Raw genomic sequence first — 26,421 nt, 5'->3', positions numbered from 1 at the left:
TCGTTGTGTGACCGACAAAGGAGCACTGGGGCGTTGTAAAAGGGACTGCAGGACCCCGGGTCCCCCTCAGGTAGGTGACAATTCCCATTCTGTCCCAGTAAAGGATCACTCAGAGCAGGGGGCAGCAGAAGGACGTCCTCACTTCTATTTAACTTCCTGTGAACGACCCTGAGAGGCAGAGGAAGGCCTGGGGGGGGGGGGGTGAATTTTCTGGCTGGATGGGGGGGGGGGGGGGGGGGGGGTGCCCTGCCATCAGATCCCAGGACCGGGCCCATCACAAGGCAGACTGCATCAGCCCAGAGCAGGAGGAGAAGGAAAGCTTGGCCCTTCCTGTTCAGCCCAGGCAGGTGAAAAGCCTTTCCCTCCTGTGAAGTTTGAGTCCTGGAGACAGATATTTTTTTTTCTTTTTTTGTGTTGCATACACCGAGTGGCAGCTTAATTGAAGTGAGCGGCTGGGTGGGGCAGGGCTGCAGACTCTGCCCCACCTTTGTCAGGACTTGCAGGGAAGGTGGGGGAGACGTCCTGGAGGAGCAGCAGGGATTTAGAGGGAACATTCTTGAGGGATCAGTCAGCCCCGCGCACCTTGGGGAGAGAGAGAAAGTGGTGCGGGGGGCCCCACGTTTTATAAGGAGGGACACGGGAGCGGGGCTGAGCCAGAGGGATCGGAGGAGAGCTGTGCTCGCAGGATATTTCTGGGCACCGAAGACCTCCAGGTAAGAACAGGGTCCGGGGATCCGAGCCCTTCATTTGTACTTTTCAGGCAGAAAACATCTTGCAGTCTCTTGCCCGGGCTTAAAGGCGGATACAACTTTCCTAACCGCATCCAGTGGGCTCTTCTGGGGGTGCCGTGTGCGTAGCTGAGGGAAAGCGTTTGCCTGACAAATATAATCCTAGAGAGAGGGGGAATCGATGATCCTTTTCCTTATGTTGGCTCGGGGGGAAAGCTGCTGGAGGCTCCAGGTGCAAACTTGCGCTGCAGCGCTGGCCCGGGGGCTGCAGGGGAGCGGAGGATGGTCCCTGCAGCACCGGTACCGGTACCGGTACCGGTGCTGCAGGGACGCCTGCCCTGCCGTGCAAAGCTCCTTCTCTAAGTTGTGTTGGGGAAGCTGCTTCGCCTTTTCTTCTTTCCCAGTCATTGGCACGAGTCATCCAACATGGAGATCGGAGCTCTCCTTGGTGGCCTTGAGTGTAACATTTGCCTTAAAAAAAAAAAAATTACACAGTTTCAGGAGTTGATTGGAACTGGGGGGGGGGGGGAGGCTGTTTACAAAATATGAATTTCTACTCAGGAAAAAACTTCTTAAGAATGACAGAAACAATCGCTTTCTTTGTTTTTGAATGCCCTCCCTCTGTTTTGGCTGCTGATCTGCCTTTTTTTCTTTTTTTTCACTGCCATGCCAGCATCACAGGTTCAGTGCCACTGGGGTGAAATCCTCTCTGCTGCCATTAAGCCCCCCCATGGCAGCGTTTCCCAGCCAGTGTGCCATGGCACCCTGGGGTGCCTTCAGATCTGATCAGGTCCCTCCCCCCCGGAAAAAGCACCACTGCCTGCTGCTGGCCTGGGCTCTGCTCTGGGCACCTGGCAGCAGAGGTGGCACTAAACCCCCCTAGGAGCTCCTTTCTGAGAGCCTGTGCCAGTCACGCATGAGCACCTGGAGTGTAATCATGAATGGGCAACCTGCAGGGCGTTAATAGCTGGGCCTCACTCTCTGCTGCACGCAGGTTGCACACAGCACCCCCTTCCCTCTGCTGAGCATCCTCCTTTGCGTCCTTCTAGCCTTTTTTTTCTCCCTATGTCCAGGCTGAGTGAAGTGGAGAGAGCATGCACTGAGCACTGCATGCGATTTACTCTGAGACTTTAAGATGTGTGTTCAGCACAGGCCAAACACACATTGTAACTGGGGGGGAGGGGGGGAGCAGGCTTTCAGAAGACTCTGGGGTAAGGTCGCAGATCCCATAGCCGGGGTTTTGAGCTCGCTTGGGAAGAAGGAGCAGTAGTAGTAGTAGTAGTAGGGTTCCTTCCATGCTGCTGCTGTCCAGATAGTATATTATAAATATACCAGAGGACAATAAGCTAAATCTCAAACCCACCAATTACTTAATTTATTGTGGATACTTCATCCATACTATGAATGGTATGGATGAAGTATGACTGAGGATCAATAATTTGTATTGATCATATTTTAGAATTTATTCTAAATGTATAGATGCCTCACACATGATTGTTTTGTATAAAAAATATTTTTAAAAATTTTTGTATACACAATAAATTAAGTAATTGGTGGGTTTGAGATTTAGCTTATTGTCCTCTGGTATATTTATAATATATTATATAACAGATAGAGGTGTTGCACGTGTATTTGTAGCTGTCCAGATAGTGTCACCAGTTCATGATTTTTAAAATAAAGAATATAAATGTAAGCTGGGAGTGTGCAAGGTTAGGGCTGTTCAGCTTGGAGAAGAGACGGCTGAAGGGAGATTTGACAGAGGTCTTTAAAATCATGAGAGGTCTTGAAAGGGTAAATGTGAATCGGTGTTTATTCTTTCAGATAATAGAAGGACTGGGGGCACTCCATGAAGTTAGCAAGTAGCACATTTAAAACAAATTGGAGAAAATTCTTTTTCACTCAATGCACAATTAAGCTCTGGAATTCGTGCCAGAGGATATGGTTAGTGTGATCAATGTAGCTGGGTTTAAAAATGGCTTGGATAAGTTCATGGACGAGAAATCCATAAACTATTAATGTTTATTTAATGTTTCTTGTATTTAATATTTGGGTACTTGACGGGTACTTGTAACCTGGATTGGCCATTGTTGGAAACAGGATGCTGGGCTTGCTGGCCCCTCGGTCTGACCCAGTATGGCATGTTCTTATCTTTGTATGTTCTTAAGGGGTGGGATCTGCATTCATTGACAGGCAGCATCGAGCCTCCCCGTTTTCTTTGCGTTTTGTGGCTTTTGCCAGATTCTGGTGCCAGGGAACTTCCTGCTCCGGGGGCCAATGCAACTTCCCTGGGCTTCAAAAGGTTGGGCGACTCTGCCCTAGGGATAGCTCAGCTGCCTAAGGCATCATCCTGTATCATTAGTGTGAAACTGTGTTTAAAAGATTATAACCCAGCACTGTTTAAGTCAGCCACTCACCCTTCCAAAGCAGAAAACAATGAGAACCATTCATAGCTGGGTAATAAGAATGATTTTTTTCCTTTTATAGGACATTTGATGAACATTGAAACTAGAGATGGGTGGGGCTGGGGGTCATTCCTTTTTTTGGTTTACTTGCTTTCAATTCTGCTGCGTTACTGAACTGAACAGACTCCCCCCCCCCCCCCCCCCCAGCTGCGTCAATGCTGAGATTTAATTTTCTCACCTTTTGCAAATCCCCACTCAAGGCCGATTACAAATTCACATGCAATTGGTTGGTGCCTGCCCCGGAAGGATTACAATTTAAGGGGTCGATGTACTGGTACCTGAACATAATCTGCTTTCTGCCTTTCAGCTCTTCAAAGCAAATCAAATGAATAAATGACAATGTAAATAAAAAGCATTTCCCCCCATAGACAGAGAATGGGAGAAAGCCTTTAGTAAATGATCCCGTCCCCCCGAGCCAATGAAGGAGCAACAGTGGGAGAAGCAGCACTGGAACCCTGGCTTGCAGTCGGCTGCTCTAACCCCTAGGCAGAGATTCTGCTGTGACATTACTCGCAGAGCCATCCCAGAGGCTGACCTGGAAACAGCCCAGGAGAGGGTCACACCGGAGAGTAGGTTGCGATGAGGCAAGTACTTTAGGAGGAAAAGTCCGAGCACAGCTGAAGCCAGGCTGCCGGAAGGAGGACGAAAGCAAAGGGCATTTAAAGAGGAGAGAACACGGCGGACTGCATCAGCTTGAATCCTCTTATCGAACTGGGAGAGGCTGCAACAAACCTGGACCATTGGGAACCTGGCCTGAGTTTCCCTCTTCACCAGCTTCAGATTTGAATAAGCGCACATGAAAAGTACTTGTCAAATACCTTGAATATGCAACTATTCTCATAGGTCCAAACTAATCTGAGAAAATCTTGATTAAAAAAAACAAAACAGGGCAAAAAAAGCATCTGACATTCCAAATGGGTGAAAGATGACCTAATTAGCCAAGCAAATCTGAGTCACATGTTTGTAGATCTAAATCTGGATTCCTGTTGGGATGGAAGAGGTCTCTTCATCCATCGCCATTTTTCCCCAAAGACACAGAACAGATACAAAAATAATCCTTGTAACATCTGGTCTTATCATCCTTATATGAACTATTGAAAAAGCCAGCAGATTTGAAATGTTGCAGGAGGGTGAAATATAGTTCTGCAACACACTCAGACGGAGAAAATAATTTCTGACTGAAAGCTGAGAACATAAGAACATAAGATATACCATACTGGGTCAGACCAAGGGTCCATCAAGCCCAGCATCCTGTTTCCAACAGTGGCCATTCCAAGTCACAAGTACCTGGCAAGTACCCAAACATTAAATAGATCTCAAGCTACTATTCCTTATTAATTAATAGCAGTTTATAGATTTTTCCTCTAGGAACATATCCAAACCTTTTTAAACCCAGTTACACTAACTGCCATAACCACATCCTCTGGCAATGAATTCTAGAGCTTAACTATGCACTGAGTGACTAAGAATTTTCTTCAATTTGTTTTAAATGTGCTACTTGCTAACTTCATGGAGTGCCCCCTAGTTCTTCTATTATCCAAGAGAGTAAATAACCAATTTAAGCTAACCTGTTCAAGTCCTTTCATGATTTTGTAGACCTCTATCATATCCCCCCTCAACCGTCTCTTCTTCGAACTGAACAGCCCTAACTTCTTTAGCCTTTTCTCATAGGGGAACCATTCCATGCCCTTTATCATTTTTTGGTAGCCCTTCTCTGCACTTTTTTGAGATGTGGTGACCAGAATTGCACACAGTATTCAAGGTGCAGTCTCACCATGGAGCGATACAGAGGCATTATGTCATCCATCGTTTTATTCACCATTCCCTTCCTAATAATTCCTAACATTCTGTTTGCTTTTTTGACTGCTGCAGCACACTGAACCGACGATTTCAATGTATTATCCACTATGACTCCTAGATCTCTTTCCTGGGTAGTAACTCCTAAGGTAGAACCTAACATTGTGTAACTACAGCAAGGGTTATTTTTCCCTATATACATCACTTTTCACTTGTCCACATTAAATTTCATCTGCCATTTGGAAGCCCAATCTTCCAGTTTCACAAGGTCCTCCTGCAATTTATCACAATCTGCTTGAGATTTAACTACTCTGCATAATGTTTTGTCATCCACAAATGTGATCACCTTACTTTTATCCCTTTCCAGGGATAAAAGTATATATATTTTATCCCTTTCCAGGGATAAAATATATATTCTCTGCTGTTATATGTAAGGGCTCCGCCCAAAAGCTTTTGTTATTTGTGAACCGATGCGATGTGCAAACGAACATCGGTATAAAAGAGACTTTAAATACATAAATAAATAAATATTAAAAAGCACCGGTCCAAGGACAGATCCCTGAGACACTCCACTGTTTATCTTTTTCCTACTCTCTGTTTCCTGTCTTTTAACTAGCTTGCTATCCAGTGGCGTAGCCAGAATTGATTTTTTGGGTGGGCACAAGGTTAACATGGGTGGGCTGTAGGCATGCAGGTCTACTAGTTGTTTTTTTACTGATAAATAATGCCAAATTATGCAGCATAGCATTCACATCTACGCCTAAGTATGAGGTTTACTTAATGATACAAACATAATTCACAGTGATTTGTGGTACTTTAGCCTTCTTATTATTACGATTTTATACACGGCTCCTACCTGTCCATAAATTTTGAGAGAGCGGTTGTGTTGCTTATATTTAAATTGCTAACATCTCAAAATATAGATATATATTTTTACCTTTGTTGTCTGATCTTTGTATTTTTCTAATCAGTTGGTCCTGGTTTCTTTTTCCCATTTTTTCCCTTATAGCTCATTTCCTAATTCCTTTTCAGTGTCTTTCTTCTATTACTGTCTTCTTCCCTTCCACACACACACACACACACACAAACACACATACACGCTTTCTCTCACAGACTCCCTCTCACACACTCAAGCTCTCACTCTCATATGCTCTCCCCCCCCCCCACAAGCTCACATACAAGTTCTCACTTTCTCACCCCTCCCCAGGCTTATATTCTTATGCACACACAGACGCACATCCAGGCACCCATTCTCACCCACACACATAAACCCAGACTCCCATTCTCACCCACAAACCCATGCTCCCAGTCTCACCCACACATATTCAAGCTCCCATTCTCATCCATACATATACACATTTAAGGTCCTATTCTCACCCACACATACACACATTCAAGCACCCATTCTTATCCACATATTCAAGCTTCCATTCTCACCCACCCACACAAACCCAGGCTCTCATTCTCACCCATATATACACACATTCAAGCTCCCATTCTCACCCACCCACAAACCCAGGCTCCCATTCTCAACCACACATACACACATTTGAGCTCCCATTCACCCACATATTCAAGCTTCCATTCTCACCCACATACACACCCAGGCTCCAGTTTTCAACCACACACACTCCCATTCTCATCCACACATACACATTCAAGCACGTGCACAGCTTCGGCTTTCTCCCCCAGAGCAGGAAGATCAGCTGCCTCTCCTGCTGCCACCGGACTCCTGCTATCTTCGGGCGTCGGGCCGAACTGCCCGCCGAACTTCCTGTCGGGGGGGGGGGGGAGAGGGGAAGCGCAGCGCACAACGTCCGCTTCCTCCCTCCCCTCCCCCAGGCAGGAAGATCGGCGGGCCGTTTGACCCGAAGATAGCAGGAGAACGGTTGGCAGCAGGAGAGGCAGCTGATCTTCCTGCTCTGGGGGAGAAAGCGGAAGCTGTGCGCGGCGCTTCCGCTCCCCCAAACAGGAAGTTCGGCAGGCCGTTTGGTCCGAAGATAGCAGGAGAACGGGTGGCAGCAGGAGAGGCAGCTGATCTTCCTGCATTGGGGGGAGGAAGCGGAAGCTGCGCGTGGCGCTTCCGCTCCCCCCCCCCCCCCCCCGAACAGGAAGACCGGTTGGCCATACGGCCGCAGCAGCACTTCCCCACGTGTGCCGTGATGGCGCGCGAGGCGTGGGTTCTCTTGTTCGCTGTCGCGGGGATGGGATCCCGCGACAGCCTTGCAGTTCCGGTGCCAGTTGGGTGGGCCTGGGTCTAAGGTGGGTGGGCACCTGCCCACCCAGGCCCACCCGTGGCTACGCCACTGTTGCTATCTACAAAAGGGCATCAACTCCTTTCCTATGATTTTTAGTTTTCTTAGAAGCCTCTCATGTGGGACTTTGTTGAATGCCTTCTGAAAATCCAAATATAACATTTCTACTGGTTCACCTTTGTCCACATGTTTATTCACGCCTTCAAAAAAATGTAGGAGATTTGTGAGGCAAGACTTCCCTTGGGTAAATCCATGCTGGCTGTATCCCATTAAATCATGTCTATCTAAATGTTTTGTAATATTATTCTTTATAAGTTTCCATGATTTTTCCCAGCATTGAAGTCAGGCTCACCAGTCTATAGTTTCCCAGATCACCCCTGGAGCCCTTTTTAAATGTCAGGGTTACATTGGCCACCTTCCAGTCTTCAGGAACAATGGATGATTTTAATGATAGGTTACAAATTAATTGAAATAAGTCTGAAATTTCATTTTTAGTTCTTTTCATCTGGTCCAAGTGATTTACTGCTCCTCAATTTGTCAATATGGCCTACGACATCTTCCACGTTCATCGTGATCTGGTTCAGTTCATCTGAAACATTATCCTTGAAAACCGTCTCCGGAATGGGTATCTCTCCAACGTCCTCTTCAGTAAATACCGAAGCAAAGAATTAGTTTAGTCTATCTGCGTTGGTCTTATCTTCCCTAATTCCCCTTTAACCCCTTGATCATCTAACAGTCCAACTGACTCCCTCACAGGCTTTCTACTTTGGATATATTTTAAAACATTTTTATTATTAGTTTTTGCCTCTATGGCCAACTTCTTTTCAAATTCTCTTCTAGCCTGTCTTATCAATATCTTACATTTAACTTGCCAATGCTTATCCTTTTTCCTGCTTTCTTCAGTTGGGTCCTTCTTCCAATTTTTGAAGGATGTTTATTTGTGTAAAATAGCCTCTTTCACCTCACTTTTCAGCCATGCCAGTAATTGTTTGACCTTCCGTCCACCTTTCTTAATGTGTGGAATACATTTGTACTGTGCTTCTAAGATGGTATTTTTTAACAATGTCCACACCTGTTGCACACTCTTAACCTTTGTAGCTGCACCTTTCAGGTTTTTTTTTAACTTTTCTCATTTTATCAAAGTTTCCCTTTTGAACGTTTAGTGCTACAGCTGTGGATTTACATACTGTCCTTCCAGTCATTAATTCAAATTTGATCATATTACGATCACAATACCAAGTGGCCCCCACCACCATTATCTCTCTCACCAAATCCCGTGCTCCACTGAGAATTAGATCTAAAATTGCTCCCTCTGCATCCTCTGTGACTTGGCACTTGGCATGTATCAGGAGAAAACTCTTTCCCGCTCCTCTAAGGCTGCTCCGGGCACTGGCAGTGCCCATCAGGGGCATGCATGGGCCCCCAGCTGTCCCCAGCCCCTTCTCTCCCTAATCAGCAGTATGCAAGGCACCCAGAAACAACTCCCAAAACTACAGATAATTTTTTACAGTAAAATTCTATGTTTCAGCACTATACACCCCTTGTGAGAACCTCCAACATGGTTGTCTTTCTGAGGCAGCAAAATTGAACAGTCTTGTTAACAAAAGTAAATTGCTAATTTATTCTAAACATTGAGGGTCAGAGTCCAGCAAAGAAAGAGAAAAAAGCAAACATTTTTTCACATTTTATTGGTTGGATTCCAGCACATAAAGCAAAAAGTAGTCCTATGTAAAGCAGCCCAGTTGATCTCCAGGATGCCAGTGGATTTTATTTTATTTTTCCATAGTAATAAAGTTAACATTTCTTTTCTTGATACATTTGACTGGAGCCTATAGTATACAGCTGAATGAAGGCTGGTAAAAAATGTGCAGCTATTTAAATCCTGTAATTGCACTTTCTTATGGAAAATACTATTGAATTAAGACTCTCCTTGCAATCACTTGCAGTGCAGCTTTCTGTATTGATGCTAAGAGTTGGTGGCAGCAGGCATTATTATCATCCTTGTTTACACATTCTCATCTTGCCCCTAAGGTAAGGCAATACTTACCATGTCACCATTTAGCAAAAGCTGGCCACGCCTATAGCCTGTGGGACGTGTCACTGGGAAAGGCATTTGAGCCACACGTCTATGGAATGCAATAGACTCTGCTGTTCTTTCTTGTTTAAATCTGGGATTCCCTGTGAAAGCCCAGTGATCCCTAGTGCAACGCTGTGAACCACCGCATGGGAGACCTCGTTCACTTTCCAGACCTGGTTCTTGATCCTTGTGCCAGCCAGGACAGGTGCATTGCAGAAGCAGTGTGTCCAAGCACCCTCTACCAGCCACCCCCCATTGGAGGAACCCTGGTTGTTACTCTAATGCAGTGCTTCTCAACCCAGTCCTGGGGGCATATTTAGCCATAAGGTTTTGGGGATATCCACAATGAATATGCATGAAATAGATTTGCATGCATCACTTGAAAACCTGACTGGCTAGGTGTGCCTCCAGGACTGAGTTGAGAAGCACTGCTCTGGTGGCATCTACCAGCCAGTATGGACCACACTTGTACCAGGTATTGAAGGGGCCTGCAGTCTGTGCCATTTGGGCAAGAACTATCTCAGAGATTATCAAATTTGGGGGAGGGGAGGGGATAAACCCTTGGTGGGCCTGGAAATGAAGATGCCTAAAAGGGCCTCCTGAACCAACCAAGCAGCCGGAAGCTGTCATTCCAAATAAAGATATTTTGTTTTAAATCCATGATTCACTAGAGCCCAATCACCACTAGAGAGGTGGAAACAATTGAAAGTCAAATTCAAGGCTTGAGTTCAACGAAAATTTCAGTTTTCCCCCCAAATCGACTGGTGAAAGCCATCAGAGTATTCCTGGTGGGTCTGGGCAAAATCTGAAATAACCAAAGCAGACCTGAAACAATTCCATTTCCAGAATTTCAAAAAAATTCAGAGCAGATCTGCAAATGCCCTTCATGAGGACATTTTAAGTGTGAAGTGGATTTTTGTATGCACTTTACATTTTTCTTCAAGGAGGCTCATCAAGACAATTCAAACACCTTCAAATTGTTTGCCAAAATCTGTTTTAAAGTTTGCACATCCCTAGTCATTCTCATTGATTTACTTAAAAAAAAAAAAACAACCCAAAAACTTTCTTGATGTTAACTCAGAGTTTATGTCTTTATGGTTTGTTTGTTTGTTTTGTTTTTTTAAATGGATAACTGGACTTCAACACTGGCCATGAACATGATTTGATGTTCATTAGTGCTGATAATCATTGAAATCAAGGGGAGAGAGGCTCAGAAGCTTTGCACAAGATGCAGGGTCTGCAGAACAGAGGACATGGGATCTGATCAGCCACCCTGAGAATCCTGCTTTTGATGAATCTTCCACATTTTAATGCCATGAAATCAATGTAAAAAATGATTGAAGGTCTATAAACTCGACACTTAAATTGATTCAGAATGTGTCCTAGTTTTGCTACTGACTTTGTGGGGTCAGTTCCCCATGAGGGATCCACCGAGAACACCTTCTCTGGATCAGCTTTTGGCAGCCTACCAGAGACTAAAAGGCTCCCTATTTAACCAAAGTTATTGCCAGTAAGATCTTTCGTGCAGATTTGGTTTTCTGTTAGCTGTAACAGAACAGAATGGTAGGGATATCTCCTTGTGCAAAGGGGGTACAGGAGTTAGTGAGCCGTCTCCAGAGGAGCGGGAGAAGTCAGGGAAACATAAAACATGAAGCCAGGTAAAGAGTTCGGGTCCCGCCCAGTCTGCTGCCGTACTGCAGGCTCTAATTTCGATCTCCGACTTTTACCTGCAGCTGAGGATCCTCTGAGATTACCCCACGTGGTTCTTGGCTTCTGCTGTTCTTTTTCCTTCCACCGCATCCAGTGGGAGGCTGTGCCACATAGCCACTATCAATTCTGTGAAGAACGTTTTCTTAGTGTTACTCTGAGTCTGTTTCCTTTCAGCCTCGGACCATGACCCCCTTCTTCTAAAGCTTCTCTTCTACTAACATCAAAGGTGATTCATTCTCTGATGCAGTGGTTCATGGCCTCAAAGGCAGAACACCTTCTGGGGAACCTAGGTAGCTCTGCGTAGCAGCAGAATATGACGAGGTTTTCATACAGATGTTAATGTTTAGCGCGGACTGCATGCTAAGTTCATGCTATACAGCCGGAATGAACAGAACGGTCATTTAAAGAAACAGATTGAGCAGTCTCTAAGAATAAGCTTTTTATACTTGCCTGAATGAAAACGGTGGATTAAATCCAATTTATTTCTGACTTCTGTTATGTGAAGGCAGCTCAGGCAGAATAGTCCTTACAGCAGCGCTGCTGAGAAAGCAGAAAGCAGCTCCCGGAATCCCCTACCCACAGGACAAGGACAGAATTCCAGCATTGCCTGAGACAAGGGAGAGAGAGAGGACTGGAGCTGGGTCTGCGGGTGACACCGTAGGCACTGGCAGTGAGCAACTGGGCACTGCTACATGGGCCAAGAGAAGCTTTCCTGCCAAGTACTTCTATGGCACTACGGCCAGACTTTTCCCATAGGCATAAGATGGCAAAACCCCTTCAGTATACCTGGGTGTAGGTTACTGTGAACTGGTGCAACCCTGCATCACTCGGGATCGAGCTGAGCCTAGGGATTAGTTCCGCAATGGAGATGCCTGCAGGCAGTGCATAGTTTGTTGTTGTTTTTTTCAACAGAGATAGTCAAGACTGGTCTATAAGGAGACATAAATATGAAAAAAAGGGAATGAGGTAAAAAAAAAACAGATTGCAATGGAGAGGAGGGGTGCGGGGTATTTTATATTTATAAGCATTCGATAATATCCCATGTTTTTCTAAAGGAGGATTACATAAAGTAATAAGGCATTAAGTACATAAGTAATGGCCACATAAAGATTAGGTAGGAGGAAGGAAGTAGATGCACTGGGTATAAATTACATATATTACTTAAGAAGTAAGTTGAACATCAGAGATGCAGCTCAGAAGTGGGTGAGCCTAGAGGGATTCACGATCAGGGAGACTCTCGGTGGGCCAGAACTAGAGGGTGGTCTGGCTAAACAGCCAAGCTCTGACTTATTTTTCGGAAGGTGAGGTAACAAATTTCCAGGCGAAGCTCTAGCGGTATCTTGTTCCATATGTTAGTGGCAGAGCAGCTGAAGCCAGTGGTGAGGAGAAAAGAAGGTTCCCTTATAGGGGTGCAGGAGAGTAAGGTCCAATTGATTCACACATTTGAAGACAAAGCAAAAGTGCTTAAAATTTTATCCTGCTCTCAACCGGGAGCCAGTGTAGTTGACGCAACGTTGGCATAACATGGTCAATGGATACGGTCCCTTCCAAAAGTCTAGCTGCCGTGCTCCGGAAAAGCTGGAGGTGTTTAAAGTTACATTGCGCCATGCCTTGGGATAGAGAGTTGGAGCAATTGATGCGGTTGGTGATCAGTGAGTGCAAGAGCTAGGTCACATATCTCAAAGTAGTTATGCAGCTGATGAATCTGGCATAGGTGCCTTTCAAAACATTTAGTGACCGCAATTTGGCCCTACGTATTAGACATTCATTGGCAGATAATGCCCTAGTGGGGTGAATTAAAGGCTGGGCTAAATCCCTTGATCTTCTCATTCACTTTCAAAGCATGAAGGCCAGCATCTAATCCAGGCAGGCTGTGCCTGTGAAGTGGCATCTGCAAGAATCTGACAGCTCTGCATGTCATAAAGCTAAATAGCACACAGTGGAAAATTCACCCCATTCTTGAAATTTTGTCTTGCTCTCATATATTTCTTGAAGACAATTTCAAAGATATTGGCACTGGTAAAAAGATGTTCATCCAGATAGATTTTCCTAGGTGAACATAGTCCCTTTCAATGGGGCTGCAGGTACACACAGCAATTAACAATGCACATACTTTTAGCTGCCGTAAAAAGATGTTTCAGAGGTGGGGGAGGGGTTTAGCACAGGGAGGAAAATAGAGGAGTGAATTTTCAAAGGAGTCCCACACATTAAATTAGCATAGAACTTAGCAATTTTCAAAAGCCCATTTACGCGTGTAAAACCTTTAGAAAATTCAGCCTTAAGGAATTAATTTTCCCAAGGAGTTAAAGTGTAAAAGTAGCATTTTTCAAAAGTTCACTTACTCATGTACAACCCAGTTCTGAATGAGGAAATCCTTTTGATAATTACATCCAGAGAGCGTATTTTTGATTTTGAAATGCACAGGTGCTCTTTTATCCGAGATAGGCTGCCCGAAGATGATTGCAGATGCCACTAGTGCATGCATGGTTACTGCTAATTTTCAAAGGCGACACTACCCAAGTAGTTTCCTATTGAAAATTAAGCACAAAGTATGCAGACAAACATGCATGTGTACATTGCAACCAGGTGGACCATTCAAATTTGCCCCCTCCTCAGCTCTTCCACCACCACCAGTGTTCATCTCAGTGTGTGTGTGTGTGCGTGTGCATGCAGGTGGGGAGAAGAGTGGGCCTGTTGGAAAGCAGAGAGAAAAATGGGTGCAATCATTTCAGTGAGAATAAACTTAAAAAATAAATGTGAGCAAGTTTTGTAATAATCATAGAGTTATGGTGTCTTTATGTGGTGGTGGTGGTGGTTGGGAGGTTTAAGGAAAATCTGTTAGAATTTTGACTTGAATTAGCTCGCTATGTAGAGAAAAATGGTGAGGTCCACAGGGGTTGGGAGCGGAAATTTGCGTAGTCATTTTTTTTTTTACTTATTTAGCACACACTCTAGTAAAACTTGCAACCCAAATCACTAAAAAGGGACTGTGCCTTTAGTTTGGGGGGGTTGGATAAGCCAGAAAATAAATGTCAAGACAGAGTCAGGCATCAACCAAAAAAGGTCATTGAATGACTTCGCTGCACCATGGACGCAACTTTCATAAAACAGCATTCGGTGTGGATGGATTCCCATCACTGTCAAAAAGCGCCACCTAGTGGAGGCATTTTTACTGTTCATCATGCCTGCCACAGTGACCATCCCCACTAAAAAGTCCTTTTTATTAACAGTTGTAACTCATCCATAGATGAAAGGCAGGGGTGGAAAGCTTTGCTGCGTTAATTGGAAAATGAGTTTGTAGTTCATGTCGGTGGACTCTTATTGGGTTGGAAGAGATTTTACCTTTCCTCCCATCCTAGCCAAAACTTATCTAGAATTCACAGATACATAAAAGACAGTCCGGGGCGCCACTTCACTGTTTGTACGTTTCACCAAAGCTGGGCCGTGCACTTCGAGGATAGAAAACCGGCAGAGCAGGAGCCATTAGGTATCACTCCTGTCCCCAAGGAGGATGGTAACTTTCAAACAGGCGCGCGAGCATCCATGTTGCGCGCATGTGCCGGCTCGCGCTAGTGGGCGCAGTCATTGTATGACATACGTGCGCGTATACGCCCATGATATAAAATTGGCTGTACGCGGGTACATGTACGCACAATTTTATATGGACGCAGGCATGTGTGGGCAAATGCCAGATCTAGTGCATAAGTGGGGGGATTTTATTAGATATGTACACCAACGCAATTCCCAGTTTGCTCAGGACTTCCTAACCCCCTAATTAATATGCCCCCTTTTACCCTTTTAGCCCCAACCCTTAAAACCCTGCTAACTAGCCTCTCTTGTTTTGTTTCATTACTTACCCGCCATCCATAGCAGAAGTAAAGTTGCGTGGTAGGTATAACCCGGCGCGTGCTAGTGCACGTAATACTTATGCGTACATTTCATGTTACAGACCCGGTCCTCCCATTCCTCGTCCCCTTTTTTGCCTTCCCATTTGTTTGTGTACCGGGAGATACCCGCGTACTCGGGCGCTTCTTAAAATCCACACGGTGCGTGCGGGCTTTTAAAATTCACTTGTAAGAGGATACATTTCAAAGAACTCTGTGTGGTCCCATGTACGCACGAATATGGCTGTGTGGAGATCTACTACGGAATTGTACAACCTGTTCGTACCGGATACATGCAGATTAGAAAATACACGTATGTTTACTCCCCAACGTATGTGCTTGTGTTTGGTTATGCACAACTATCAGCAATGCATTGAGAGTGAGTACGTTCCCTATCTATTTTACAAACCTGCACGGGTGTATTTAATGCGCAAAAAGTATAGATCTTGCTCATGTAAAGCCCTGATTTATACGCAGAAGCCAGTATATTTTAAAACCTGTGCACGTAAGTTTGCCAATACCTCTGCCAATTTACCCAGTCCTTCTACAGGTCACTGAGACCCCCTCCCCCCAATTCTTCACCCTGAACACCCTCTGTTCACCCAGACCTTCCACCCAACCAATAGCAGACAGCAGACAAGTCTGACATCAGTTGTACCAGAGAGTTAGCAGGTGTAAAATTGTGCAAATGCGTTGCCAAATGTGCTCGCATAAGTCTCTTCCAAAATAACAATTTACGGTCGTAACTCTTGGACCCCATCTTCAAATGCCTCTAGACCGCCCCTTATTTGTGCGTGGAAATGTGCAAGCGAAACCTAAAGTTCGAGGATCTAAAATAGCATATACACAAATAGGGGTTACTTTACGCTCGCCAATGCTAGTTTTACGCATGTAATCACTTTGAAATGTATCTCATTAGTGGTACGAGGGGGTGCAGCGGCTCAGAGAGATGTGGAAATCTGCTACGATGCTGAGGACTGGTGGGGGTGGGGGAGGGGGAGGGTTATGAAAACCTGGTCCCGGGAGGAGGTGGGGAAGAGGAGCAAGGTTCTCTTCCATAATTTATCACGGGCTCTTCGACTATTCTGCTAAAATAAAGATTAACATTTTTCTCTTCCATGCCGCTAAATAATTACATAGAAACATACATAGAAATGATGGCAGAAGAAGACCAAACGGCCCATCCAGTCTACCCAGCAAGCTTTCACACCTATTTTTTTCTCATACTTATCATACTTATAATTGTACTTAAATATGCATTATTTGGTCCCTCCAAGGGCCCTTGTCCTGTTTTAGTTCTGAAAGGTAAATAATTATTTGTATCAATCTGTTTAAATGCAAGCTCTGCTTTCATGCATAGTTTTAATCTTTGATTGTTGATATTGCAACTGTTTGCCTTGTTGTACATCACCTAAAGCACACTATGTATAGAGATCTATGAATGTTTATAGATTATTTACACACATATATATTATACACACATAGGCTTTACAAATATTTAATGTAATGTGGATACTTGATAAACACACTGAAGTAAACCCTATAATCAGGAAAGTAACACCACTATTTATGTTAATCAGTGTACATTTTTGTTGTACAAACTTTATTACACAATGTCAAAAAATATTTCTCATGTCATTTCAAGTGCAAAAAAGACTACCAAAGAACAAAGCCCACACTCACACCATGCCCTAATCAAACATAAAAACAATTCTAAAATATCATGTGTGTGTAGTACACTTTGGGTCTGATTTTAAAAAGCATTTACATGCGTAAAATTGGGTTTTACGCATGTAAATGCACTTTACTCGAGTAAGTGGGCTTTTGAAAATTGCTACAATATATGCCATTGAATCGTCCATAGGATTTATTCGCATAAGTGCACTTTACGTGAGTAAATGGCTTTTGAAAATTGCTACAATAGTAGTTACATTTATGCATGTGACTCCTTTGAAAATTACCCCCTTTATATATATTGAAACCAGCAGTGAAGCAGGTGTAAACACTTCCAAGGAAAAATCTACAAAGAGACTAAAGTTCAAATCGAGGCTACTTTGTAAATAACAATAAGGCATGTGAAAAGCAGCCTTACTGAAAAGGACACATTTTGAGCACAGTTCAGAAAAGGATATATCATATCATATTTTTTGACATTGTATAATAAAGCTTGTATGACACAAATTGACATTGTTTTACATAATAGTGGTGTTAATTTCATGACTATAGGGTTTACTTTAAATATATATATATATATATATATATTTTTTTTTTTTATTTTTTTTTTCATTGTCAGCAGCTGCCCTTAGTATTAACACAGACATTTTGACCTGAAAATTTTGAATGAGCTGCAAATAGGCAACATTGTGCAAAGCAGCTTATTTGAATGTAATACAGATTTCATTAGTGCATGCATCTAAAGGTGTAAGTTAACGCTAAGAACAAAAAAACATAAGACTTGCCATACAGGGTCAGAGCAAGGGTCCATCATGCCCAGTACCCTGTTTCCAATAGTGGCCAATCCAGGTCACAAGTACCTGGGAGCAGGGCCAGTGCACGGGAATAGGCGTCCTAGGCGTCTTCTGCCCCTCCCCCGGTCACGGTTCTGACTCATACCGAGTGTGCGGTTTTCTGGGCAGCAAGGAGGTTGGGCATTCATTGCTTGCGGCTCGCCAAGTATCCACTCCTCTTGGCTCACTCCCCCTAATGGTTGGCGCCCTAGACCCAGGCCTAATTCGCCTAATGCTTCTGCCGGCCCTGCCTGGCAGGATCCCAAAAGCCAATAGATTCCAAGCTGCTTATCCCAAGAATAAGCAGTGGATTTCTGCAACTCAATCTTAATAATGGTTAATGGACTTTTCCTCCAGGAACTTGTCCAAAAATTTTTTTAAACACAGATATACTAATAGCTTTCACCACATCCTCTGGCAACGAATTCCAGAGCTTAATTATGCGTTGAGTAAAAAAGTATTTTCTCTTAGTTTTAAATGTATTACCCAGTAACTTCATTGTGTGTCCCCTGGTCTTTGTACTTTTTGAAAGAGTAAACAACTGATTAACATTTAATCGTTCCATTCAACTCATTTTATAGACTTCTATCATATCTCCCCTCAGCCGTCTCTTCTCTCCAAGCTGAAGAGTCCTAACCTCTTAAGCCTTTCTTCAAAGTGAGATTGTTCCATCCCCTTTTTCATTTTGGTCACCCTGCTCTGTACCTCTTTCTAATTCTGCTATATCTTTCCTGAGATGAGGTGACCAGAACTGAACACAATACTCAAGATGAGTTCACACCATGGAGCAATACAGATGCATTATGATATGCTCTGTGTTGTTCTCCATTCCTTTCATAATAATCCCTAGCATTCTAGTTGTTTTCTTGGTTGCTGTGCATTTAATGCACACGGTAAGGTGGATTTTAGCAATAGCTGCTGCTTGCTGTTCTCTTAAGCTTTTACATCATCTAGTGAATGTTCTGCAGTAATGTGCGCCGCTACTCATGATTTAGCACAGTTAAGTATGTATTAGAGCTTCATGTTTTTACTTTGTGTACTGCAGTCATAATATGTACACGGACATTCTTTGTGAAAAAACACCCACAAATGTTTGTTAGGCCAAGGAATGTTTATAGATGCGAGCCTCTAAGCTACCAACGTCTCGTCCTCAAGTAACGGAAGTTTAGCAGGTTATTTCCTTTCTCCTATTTGTGATAGACGCTCTAAAATAAATTGCATGGTGACCTTTGGCACGTCCTCTAAGGCTGTGTGATATTTTAAGGATATCTTGAAATCCACAGTGGAACTGAGCTGTAGAGAAAATACTCAGCATTATCTATTGTTTCACAGAGTAGGTAAAGCAAATTGATTTACTGTGAATGGGGTCATCTATGAAAGCAGCTAATCCTAAACTGTACTGAAAACAGGTCTGAAAGATCCGATTTGTCAGAACAGGAAGTGAAGTGCTATAAAGTTTTGCTGCCATTCCTTGATATTCTACAATCTCTAGTAAAACTGTATTTTGTGATATAAACTCATAGCCATCCATGTTCTCAGACCTGCAAAGGATGTCACAGTTGTACCTGAAGACAGATATAAAGTCTCAGATAGTTGGCAGTTATTCATTGCTGCTGGGATTTCAGCTTTTCAGAGTCTTGGACACAGGGTCGGGGCTTCCATTAGGCAAACTGGCCAGCTGCCTAGAGAGCCAGACTGTGTGTGTGGGGCGGGTCACAGAGAGGGACGGAAAAAGCTCACCAGTGCCAGGCCACGGGCAGTGCCCATCCCACTGGCAGCTGAAGCGTGCAGGAGGAGACCTGGCAAGGAGGGGAGAGAGAGAGAGAGAGAGAGAAATGAATGGTGGGTAAATGTGGAGGGGTGGAGAGTGAGGGAGAGTGAAGAGAGTATGTGTATTTTTAGTGGAAAGAGAGGGAAGGAGCCGAGCAGTTGTCAAGGTGGGGAGAAGGTGCTGGGTGGATGAGGGTGGGATGGAGAGAGAGAGGAGGCTGGCATGCAGAACGAGAGAAACTTTGGGGCAATGCTCATATACCAGGCATGGAGTGGAGGAGAGACGTTGGGCAGAGTGGGAAGGAAGAGATCGAGGAGGTAGCGCTGCGCTGGAGCTGCCACCATTAGATAACTATGGGCAAGGGGGAGGTTCGGCAAGGGTGCCTAATACCCTGCCTGGATACAAAAGCTAAGCTGAAAACAATTTTTAAAAAATATGTAAACATGAACTGAATTTCTTGACAGAGACCTTGAGGATTGCAATGTTATCGGTTAGAAGCTGTTTTGGTGGCTGCACTGATCTCTTTAAAAAATAGAAAAGAAAAGGGTCCGCCTGTCGAGTTTGTGGCAACGCTAAATGCTGCCATGTGAAGGGATTTGGGGCCGGTCCCTGGGTTGGCTGGATCTGGGGATGCTGGTGTGGGGGGAGGGGAGGGACAGCGCCAGGGCGACTCGTAGCTGGACGTGGGGGCCCCTAACTGTAGGGTTACCGAAGAGAGCCTGGCGCTAGAACCGTCACTGGAATGAAACGGCTAAAATAAGTTGAAGAGGGGGTAGGAAATCTCCAAATGGTTGCAACCCACAGCGTTCCATCGATTTCTGGGAAGAGGTCACATTGAAGCCAGTGGTGCCCTAGGAGCCACAGCATCTACTCTCTTACCTCACCAGCCTCACCAACCTCCATCACTACTCCCACGCATGGTCCTTCTCTAGGCTTGAAATCTGTTGCCATGCGAAGCACTTTTCTTACCACTTTGCTTTCTCTTTCAGGTGACTATGGAATGGATAGTGTAAAAGGAAAAGGCAAGAGAGACGGTTTGGTCAGCACTGGAAGAGGTAAGAGAATAAAACTGTCTCATCTCTATTGTGTTGTTCCAGAGATTTGTCTTCCTCTGGTCCCAACATGTGTGTTACTCGACTTTGTCTCTACCTCCCGCTCCTAAAAAACTAAAAGAAAACTGAAGAGTCAAATCTGGTAAGGTCGGTTCAAGGTCACTTTCTCCTCGGTCCACTCCAGCAGGAAGGAACATGGCTCAAAAAAAAAAAAAAGACTTAGGTTATCTATTCCATTAGAAATATTCCCGTCCTTTTTTCGATCAAGAAGTGGCTGAATACTTACTACACGCAACCCGGAAGAGTAGCTCTTTGTCTTTAAAGGATGCTCGTTAAAGCCAGTGCGTGAAAAGCGTGAATATGATGGGAAGACAAATCTGTGTGATAAGGCTGCACTGCAGGAGTGCCCAAATTCTGCAGAGTCAACTGGCGTATGGGATCATTTACTACAAAAATGCATTTCACCCCCCAACTGCGAACAGTAAAATTGTCAAAAATCTGTTAAACCCACCTAAAGTATCTGAATGTAATCCACTTTGAAGTGCTGAAAAAGTGCAAAAAGCGGAATATAAATCTAAATAAATAAAATAAATAAAAGCAGAGACACTGCAATTAAGAGAAATTCAAAATTATGCTGCAGTACAAGACATCCTCCTTGATGGCAAGAGATTCCCATTTCAGAATGGGGGATATTAATTAATAAGAAGGCCAATTACAGGTGCAGTGCTGGATGGACTGGGAGCAGTCTGTACTTATGTGGTGTTTACAAGGTAATCCAAGTATTGTTCTTTATTGAGAAAATTGATGTTTTAGGGTTTTTTGTTTTTTTTTTACAATGATCTTAAATCTATGGTACCCAGTTGTCTATAAGACAAATGCAGAAAAGAAACCCGCAAAGAAATCTTTGTAAGACTTGCACTAGAAGATATTGTGGAGACATTAACACAAATCTCTACTCTGACTATTTTGTTTACTGAAGAATAAGTAACATTTTGATTTTTATCCATTGTTACAGAGACTGTAATCACCACAACAAGACTGACATCTTTACCACCAAGTAAGTGGAGCTGGCTCTTCTGTACCTAACATATTCGTAGAAGTTCGAGCTTTTTGCACCGTATCTTATTAAAATTCTCAGTTTCCTTGTGGATGAGCAGAGCAGTTTCAGAAGACTTCGGAGTTCATGTTGCCAGTGTTTTCTCTTTATTAAGAATAGACTATTTATTTTAAAAAGGGCAATATTTCCATTTTATTCCTTCAGATGTACTCCAGTGAGAGCTTAGTACACTGCCCTATCCACCCTCCCCCCCTCCGAATTCCTTGAAAGTCCAATGAAGCTAACAAAAGCTGGCCAGTTCAGCTCTTGTGTCTCGTCTGGTTTTGTGATGCAATGCAATTCAGTGCTGCAGCTCTGGCCTCAAACGTTTTCATCTTCTGTCTTTTATACAAAAAAAGAAAAAGATTCTTCTGACAGTGTGGGCTCATTTTACCGACCAGATCAGACTTGCTTTCTCTGTAGAAACAAATCACGGTGAAAAGCAAGTTCCAACTCAGAGGACAGAGCAGATCATGTTCAAAACACTTTTTTTTTAAAAATAGTATAAACAAAATATAGATCCCAGCGACATCTAGAAGGCAGTTCTCATGCTGGTCTAGCAACACGCGCTAGAACTTGCAAAGGTTTCTGTCCTCTCGAGGATTAATACGACTCTGAGGTTCTGTAGGAAGTAGGACGTCATTCTTCCAAGCTCGCGCTGCTGTGTGCTGTAGCGATCCTGACGGGTATTAGATGTCTGTAATGATGGCTTCCCTGAAACTGGATATCAAACAAGAAACTACTTGTGCCAATCCTTTGGGCAGAAGTAGCACCCTCAGGCAGTGACGTATTAAATGAAACCGTGCCGACGATAAAATCTGCTCTCCTCCCACCACCGCAGTTCTTCTCTATGCTTTCAGGACGCCACGCCTGCTTCCTTTGCTCTCCGGTCTGTTATAGTTTTATTTCTGGGAGCACTGATGCCTTACTTTGTGGGGTGGGGGTTTGTCTTCCAACAGAAGGAGGAAACAGCAGCGGGACCAAGGTATCATCCCAGAGTGGAGGGAGTGGAATGGAAAAAAAGAGCCTGACCCATGGTAGCAGCTATGTCACCACAAGTAAGTATTAAGAACATGCAACCCGAAAGCATGAGGTTAATGGAGACAAGCAGAACGATGATGGCTTCTTAAAGGTAAAGAGCCACAGCCTCCCTGATATCACAGGGAGTAAACTGAGAGTGTTGGAAAGGTTGTCCTTAAAACAACAGGAGCACTGCAGCTAGAGAATGTAGTGCCCTGGGGCCGAAACAGCAGGAAGGGCTCCCTCCCCACGTCGCCAAGTGTACAGATGTAACCGTTTAACCACCATCTCTAATCGCTCATCTGCGCCACAGCACCATCTCTCTGTCCATCATACTTATATTTTATATATTGCCTTCCTCAGGGAAGGACCCAAGGTGGGTCACAACAGATAACAAAATTACACTTCTCATTGTATTTTATTTGTATTATTGTAAATGCTATGTCATAAAATATTGAACATCCAATCATACCCCCATCCATCCCCACGCTCATTAAGGAGGGGCCAGATTGCTTCCCATAGCTAAAACTCCCTCCCAACTACCCCATAACATAAACACTCCTTCCAAATATCCCCTAGCATCACCACTTTCACTCATAGCTCAGTTGCTGGCTCTGGTCCTTCCTTCCGAAGGAACTACAATTTTTTTAAATTGAATTCATTACCAGCAGCCAACAACAAAATCAGATGTTTGCACGCTGCTTTGGTGCAAGTTACATAGATAGTTTTTTTGATTAAAAGAGATATCGGTCAATCAAGTTCATCCACCTTCACATTATCCATTTCTACTTTTGTCAATGATGCTGGCTGTTTCACGACACCAAGGATTTCAGCAGTAGAAAGTAGCAGTAGACCTGGATGGGGTCTGGCCTTCCAGTCTGCGGTGGAAAGGAGGATCTTAGCACAGCAAAGAACGAAAAGGACAGTTGTCCCAACCCCTCCACCCCCACTGGGAGCAGGGGGCGAAGCAGTTCTCCACTCTGAAGAGACAACGAAGGCCACAAAAGCCAGAGGAACATGCACGAGCCCCAGCTTTCTCCTTGACCTGGCTGTCAGATAAAGGGCTTTTCCGGCGTCCATGTTCAGCCCATTGGGCAAGGTACTGGATGACAGACCCGGCAGGGGCTCTGTGTGCCAGGAAGTCCTTTGGGGGGGGGGGGGGACCGGAAGAGGAAGGAGGGAACTGTTTTTCCTGAACACTGGATGAGCTGGCCCCCAAGTGTTGACAAATGCATCCCCTTGCCTTTTTTCATAAGATGGCCACTGCTATCCAAAATCATTCTCGGCTTTATAATGCTCTTTTCTCAATTGGAACAGCAGAAAAATAAATTCTAAAATGCCTTATTCCTACTTGTGGAAGATGGTTGGCACGAGTCAATTTTTGTTTTTGTCCAGCTCCAGCAGAAGGAAAATAATATCCCAGTCATCCCAATGCAAAATAAAATCATTCCAAAGTCATGATTTTATTTTTGACAGTGTCCTATTATGAACGTTCAACGAGATTGCAGTTATAGAGCTGCCAAATCCTGTATGTGAAGAATGCCATACAGGACTGGATGTCATGTAGCTTTCTTTTGATTTGCCTGATGGGACTTCATTGTGTGACCCACTTGCAAGTTTTCAGCAAGCTTCTTCTATCAAAACCCAAAGGCTGATGACTGTTGCCTGATAGATAGTCTGATCAGGCTGCACATACTTCTTTACAACATAAATTATTTTCCCTCATCTCTTCTTCCCTCAACCAGGTAGTGTCTCCTTTTTATTGAAAAATATCGTAAGCCTTGGAAAAATATAGTTCTAAACCTTCAGAAATGATTAATAATAATGGGAGACAGTCCTTGAGTTTACAAGTTCAGTAATGGATCATCCTATTTTGCACGCCTACCTTGGGAATGCAGCCTACAAAGGGTCATTGTTCAACGTGAAATCCATCCAAATGAAAAGAGAGAGAGAAAAAAATATCAGACAGAATAAGCACAAGAAGAAAATGAGAGAAGACAGTGAAAAACCAGCCTTCAGTTCACAAAGGCACAAACTTTGCAGTACAGCTGATTTATTTATGTTTTACACTTCAGCAAAGTTCGTCTTTCCCAAGAATAAGAACAAACTCATTTTGATACCAGTGGTCTAGAAATGCTGCTTGCTATTTGATTCTGCAGTGTGTCGATTCCAAGGGATATATGGCTAAGAGAACCATGGAGTCTCGCAGTAGAATTAAAGGAGTTGATTAATGATTACAAAGTGTAATCTTGGGTCCAGCTGGTGGCTCAAGTCTTCCAGTCCCCTGCCAACCCAGGCATTCACAGCCCCAGGGGGAGGTAGGGAGCTGTTGGGCAATGGAGACGCCTAGTGGCCGGATTCAAGGCCGATGACTGTCGGAGCCCTGCTGCATTGTCCCTCAATCAAGGACCACAGCGCAATGACTGAACTAAACAGAGTTGGGAGGGGATTATAAAAGAAGGAGCGAAAAGTCCCCAGATAGTTACGAATGAAGGCTCCTGGGGCTGGCTCCCAGCGCAAAAGAGCAGGAAGAAACTGCTGGCCAAAAGAAAGGAAGGAAAGAAAGTTCAAGCTCCGTAGTTATTTAAGGTTGAATTCTTTTTATTGCCACATTTTTCCTTTTTGCAAGGTTACCTTCTGCACAAGATGCCTTACTCAAAGGAGCCTGTGCCATCCAGACCCATAGCAGAACAGTCTTTCGGAAGCATTATGCTAACTCTGTGCGCCAGCTCTTGAGATCTGCCCCCCACGCTCTTTTTTTTTTTTTTTTTTTTTTTCCCCTGCCCTTGGAGATTTCGGCCAGCGATGTTGCCTTCGCTTTGCCTGTAAACCCAGCAGGAAAGAAGCATGCTTTCATACCTCTTCATAGTCTGATCATTTTAAATGATTTTCAAATTTTATTCTATAGCTCCCTTCACTGGTACAGAACTGTGCATGTCGATTGCACCGCATAACTAATAATGATAATAATTCATCCTAAACTATTGCCCTGAAAAATGAAAGCCAGAATTCTCAGACAACAAAGCTGAAGTTGCTGATGTTACGCAGTGCACATTTCCCACTTCCACGTGTGTGTACGTTTACCCAGTGCTTGCCTGTTCTGCTTCTGATGATATCATTAATCAGAGGATAAGAACAGTAAATCAGACAGCTACCATGTGGAACCAAAACACAAGACCTAGCAAGCAGGAATAACTCGAGCAGTACTTGAGGACACATTTATAGCTCTGCTTTCTGATTATTTTCCCACTTATAGGTACTGGTGGTAGTTCAAGATTGCAAGTAGGCTCCTCTGGCTCAAGGCGGCCTCAGTCTCCCAGTTCTACGCTCTCCGTTTCACCTGGCTCAACCTTTGAAAGGAAAACTTCTTATACCACTATTACCCGCCAAGCAGGCTATGAAGGTAGGAGGAGCTATTCCAGTTAATCCTTGTATTTGCATATTCTGTATCTTGTTATATCTAGTACCTATGTATGGTGTGTTCTACACATGTTGTACAGAATAAGGGTTTTTGACTGGGATCCTCTAATTGTGTCACAGTCAGGGCAGCTGGATAAGGAGATTTCCCCAACAGAAGCAGTACAGGTTAGGGTCTTCATCCTAACCAGCCGCCTACTCCTTGGGTTCAGCCTGCAAGTTCTGGAGGCCAGCAGGACTTTCTTGGAATAGAAAACGGGTCTTCTGGAGGTGGTGCACTGGATCAAGAACAGGGTACTCCACAGGAATAGAGAGTGTATCAGCAAGACAGGAAAGACACATTGACAAAAGACAGGGCAAGATCAGAGTAGGGTGCAGAGCAAGGAACACACAGGACAGCTAGGCCACTGGGAGGCCTGGACAAGACAAGGAATACATGCACTCAAGACAGGCCTCTGGAAGACCTGGATAAGGCACAGGGGCCCACAGGAAACAGGAGGGCCTCTGAGGTCTATAGAGAATATGAGTTACAGTAAGGCCTGCAGGGACCAGACGGGTCACTGGGAGGCCTGCAGGGAACAGCAGAGGAGCACAGCAAGGGAACACTGACAAGGGTGGTCACTGGAGGGCCTAGATTGGGCAGGA

The 26,421-nt window shown here is 44.2% G+C and overlaps 1 protein-coding gene across 2 annotated transcripts in view; it reads left to right on the top strand.

Moving 5' to 3' along the window:
* Positions 1 to 502: 502 nt before the first annotated feature.
* The window catches only part of COL17A1 (collagen type XVII alpha 1 chain), a 135,257-nt gene continuing 109,338 nt past the window's right edge, over positions 503 to 26,421 (top strand). For both annotated transcript variants that reach the window (XM_029610329.1, XM_029610328.1), the window contains exons 1-5: positions 503 to 713; positions 20,181 to 20,246; positions 21,259 to 21,300; positions 22,299 to 22,397; positions 25,616 to 25,762. In XM_029610329.1, the coding sequence (XP_029466189.1) occupies positions 20,192 to 20,246; positions 21,259 to 21,300; positions 22,299 to 22,397; positions 25,616 to 25,762 (343 nt within the window). In that variant the 5' untranslated portion in view covers positions 503 to 713; positions 20,181 to 20,191. The remainder of the gene's footprint in view (positions 714 to 20,180; positions 20,247 to 21,258; positions 21,301 to 22,298; positions 22,398 to 25,615; positions 25,763 to 26,421) is intronic.

Source organism: Rhinatrema bivittatum, chromosome 7 (genome assembly GCF_901001135.1).
Source record: "Rhinatrema bivittatum chromosome 7, aRhiBiv1.1, whole genome shotgun sequence".
In the NCBI taxonomy this organism is placed as follows: domain Eukaryota; kingdom Metazoa; phylum Chordata; class Amphibia; order Gymnophiona; family Rhinatrematidae; genus Rhinatrema; species Rhinatrema bivittatum.
The sequence above is the reverse complement of the archived record's forward strand: the minus strand, read 5'-3'. Positions and strand labels throughout refer to the sequence as shown.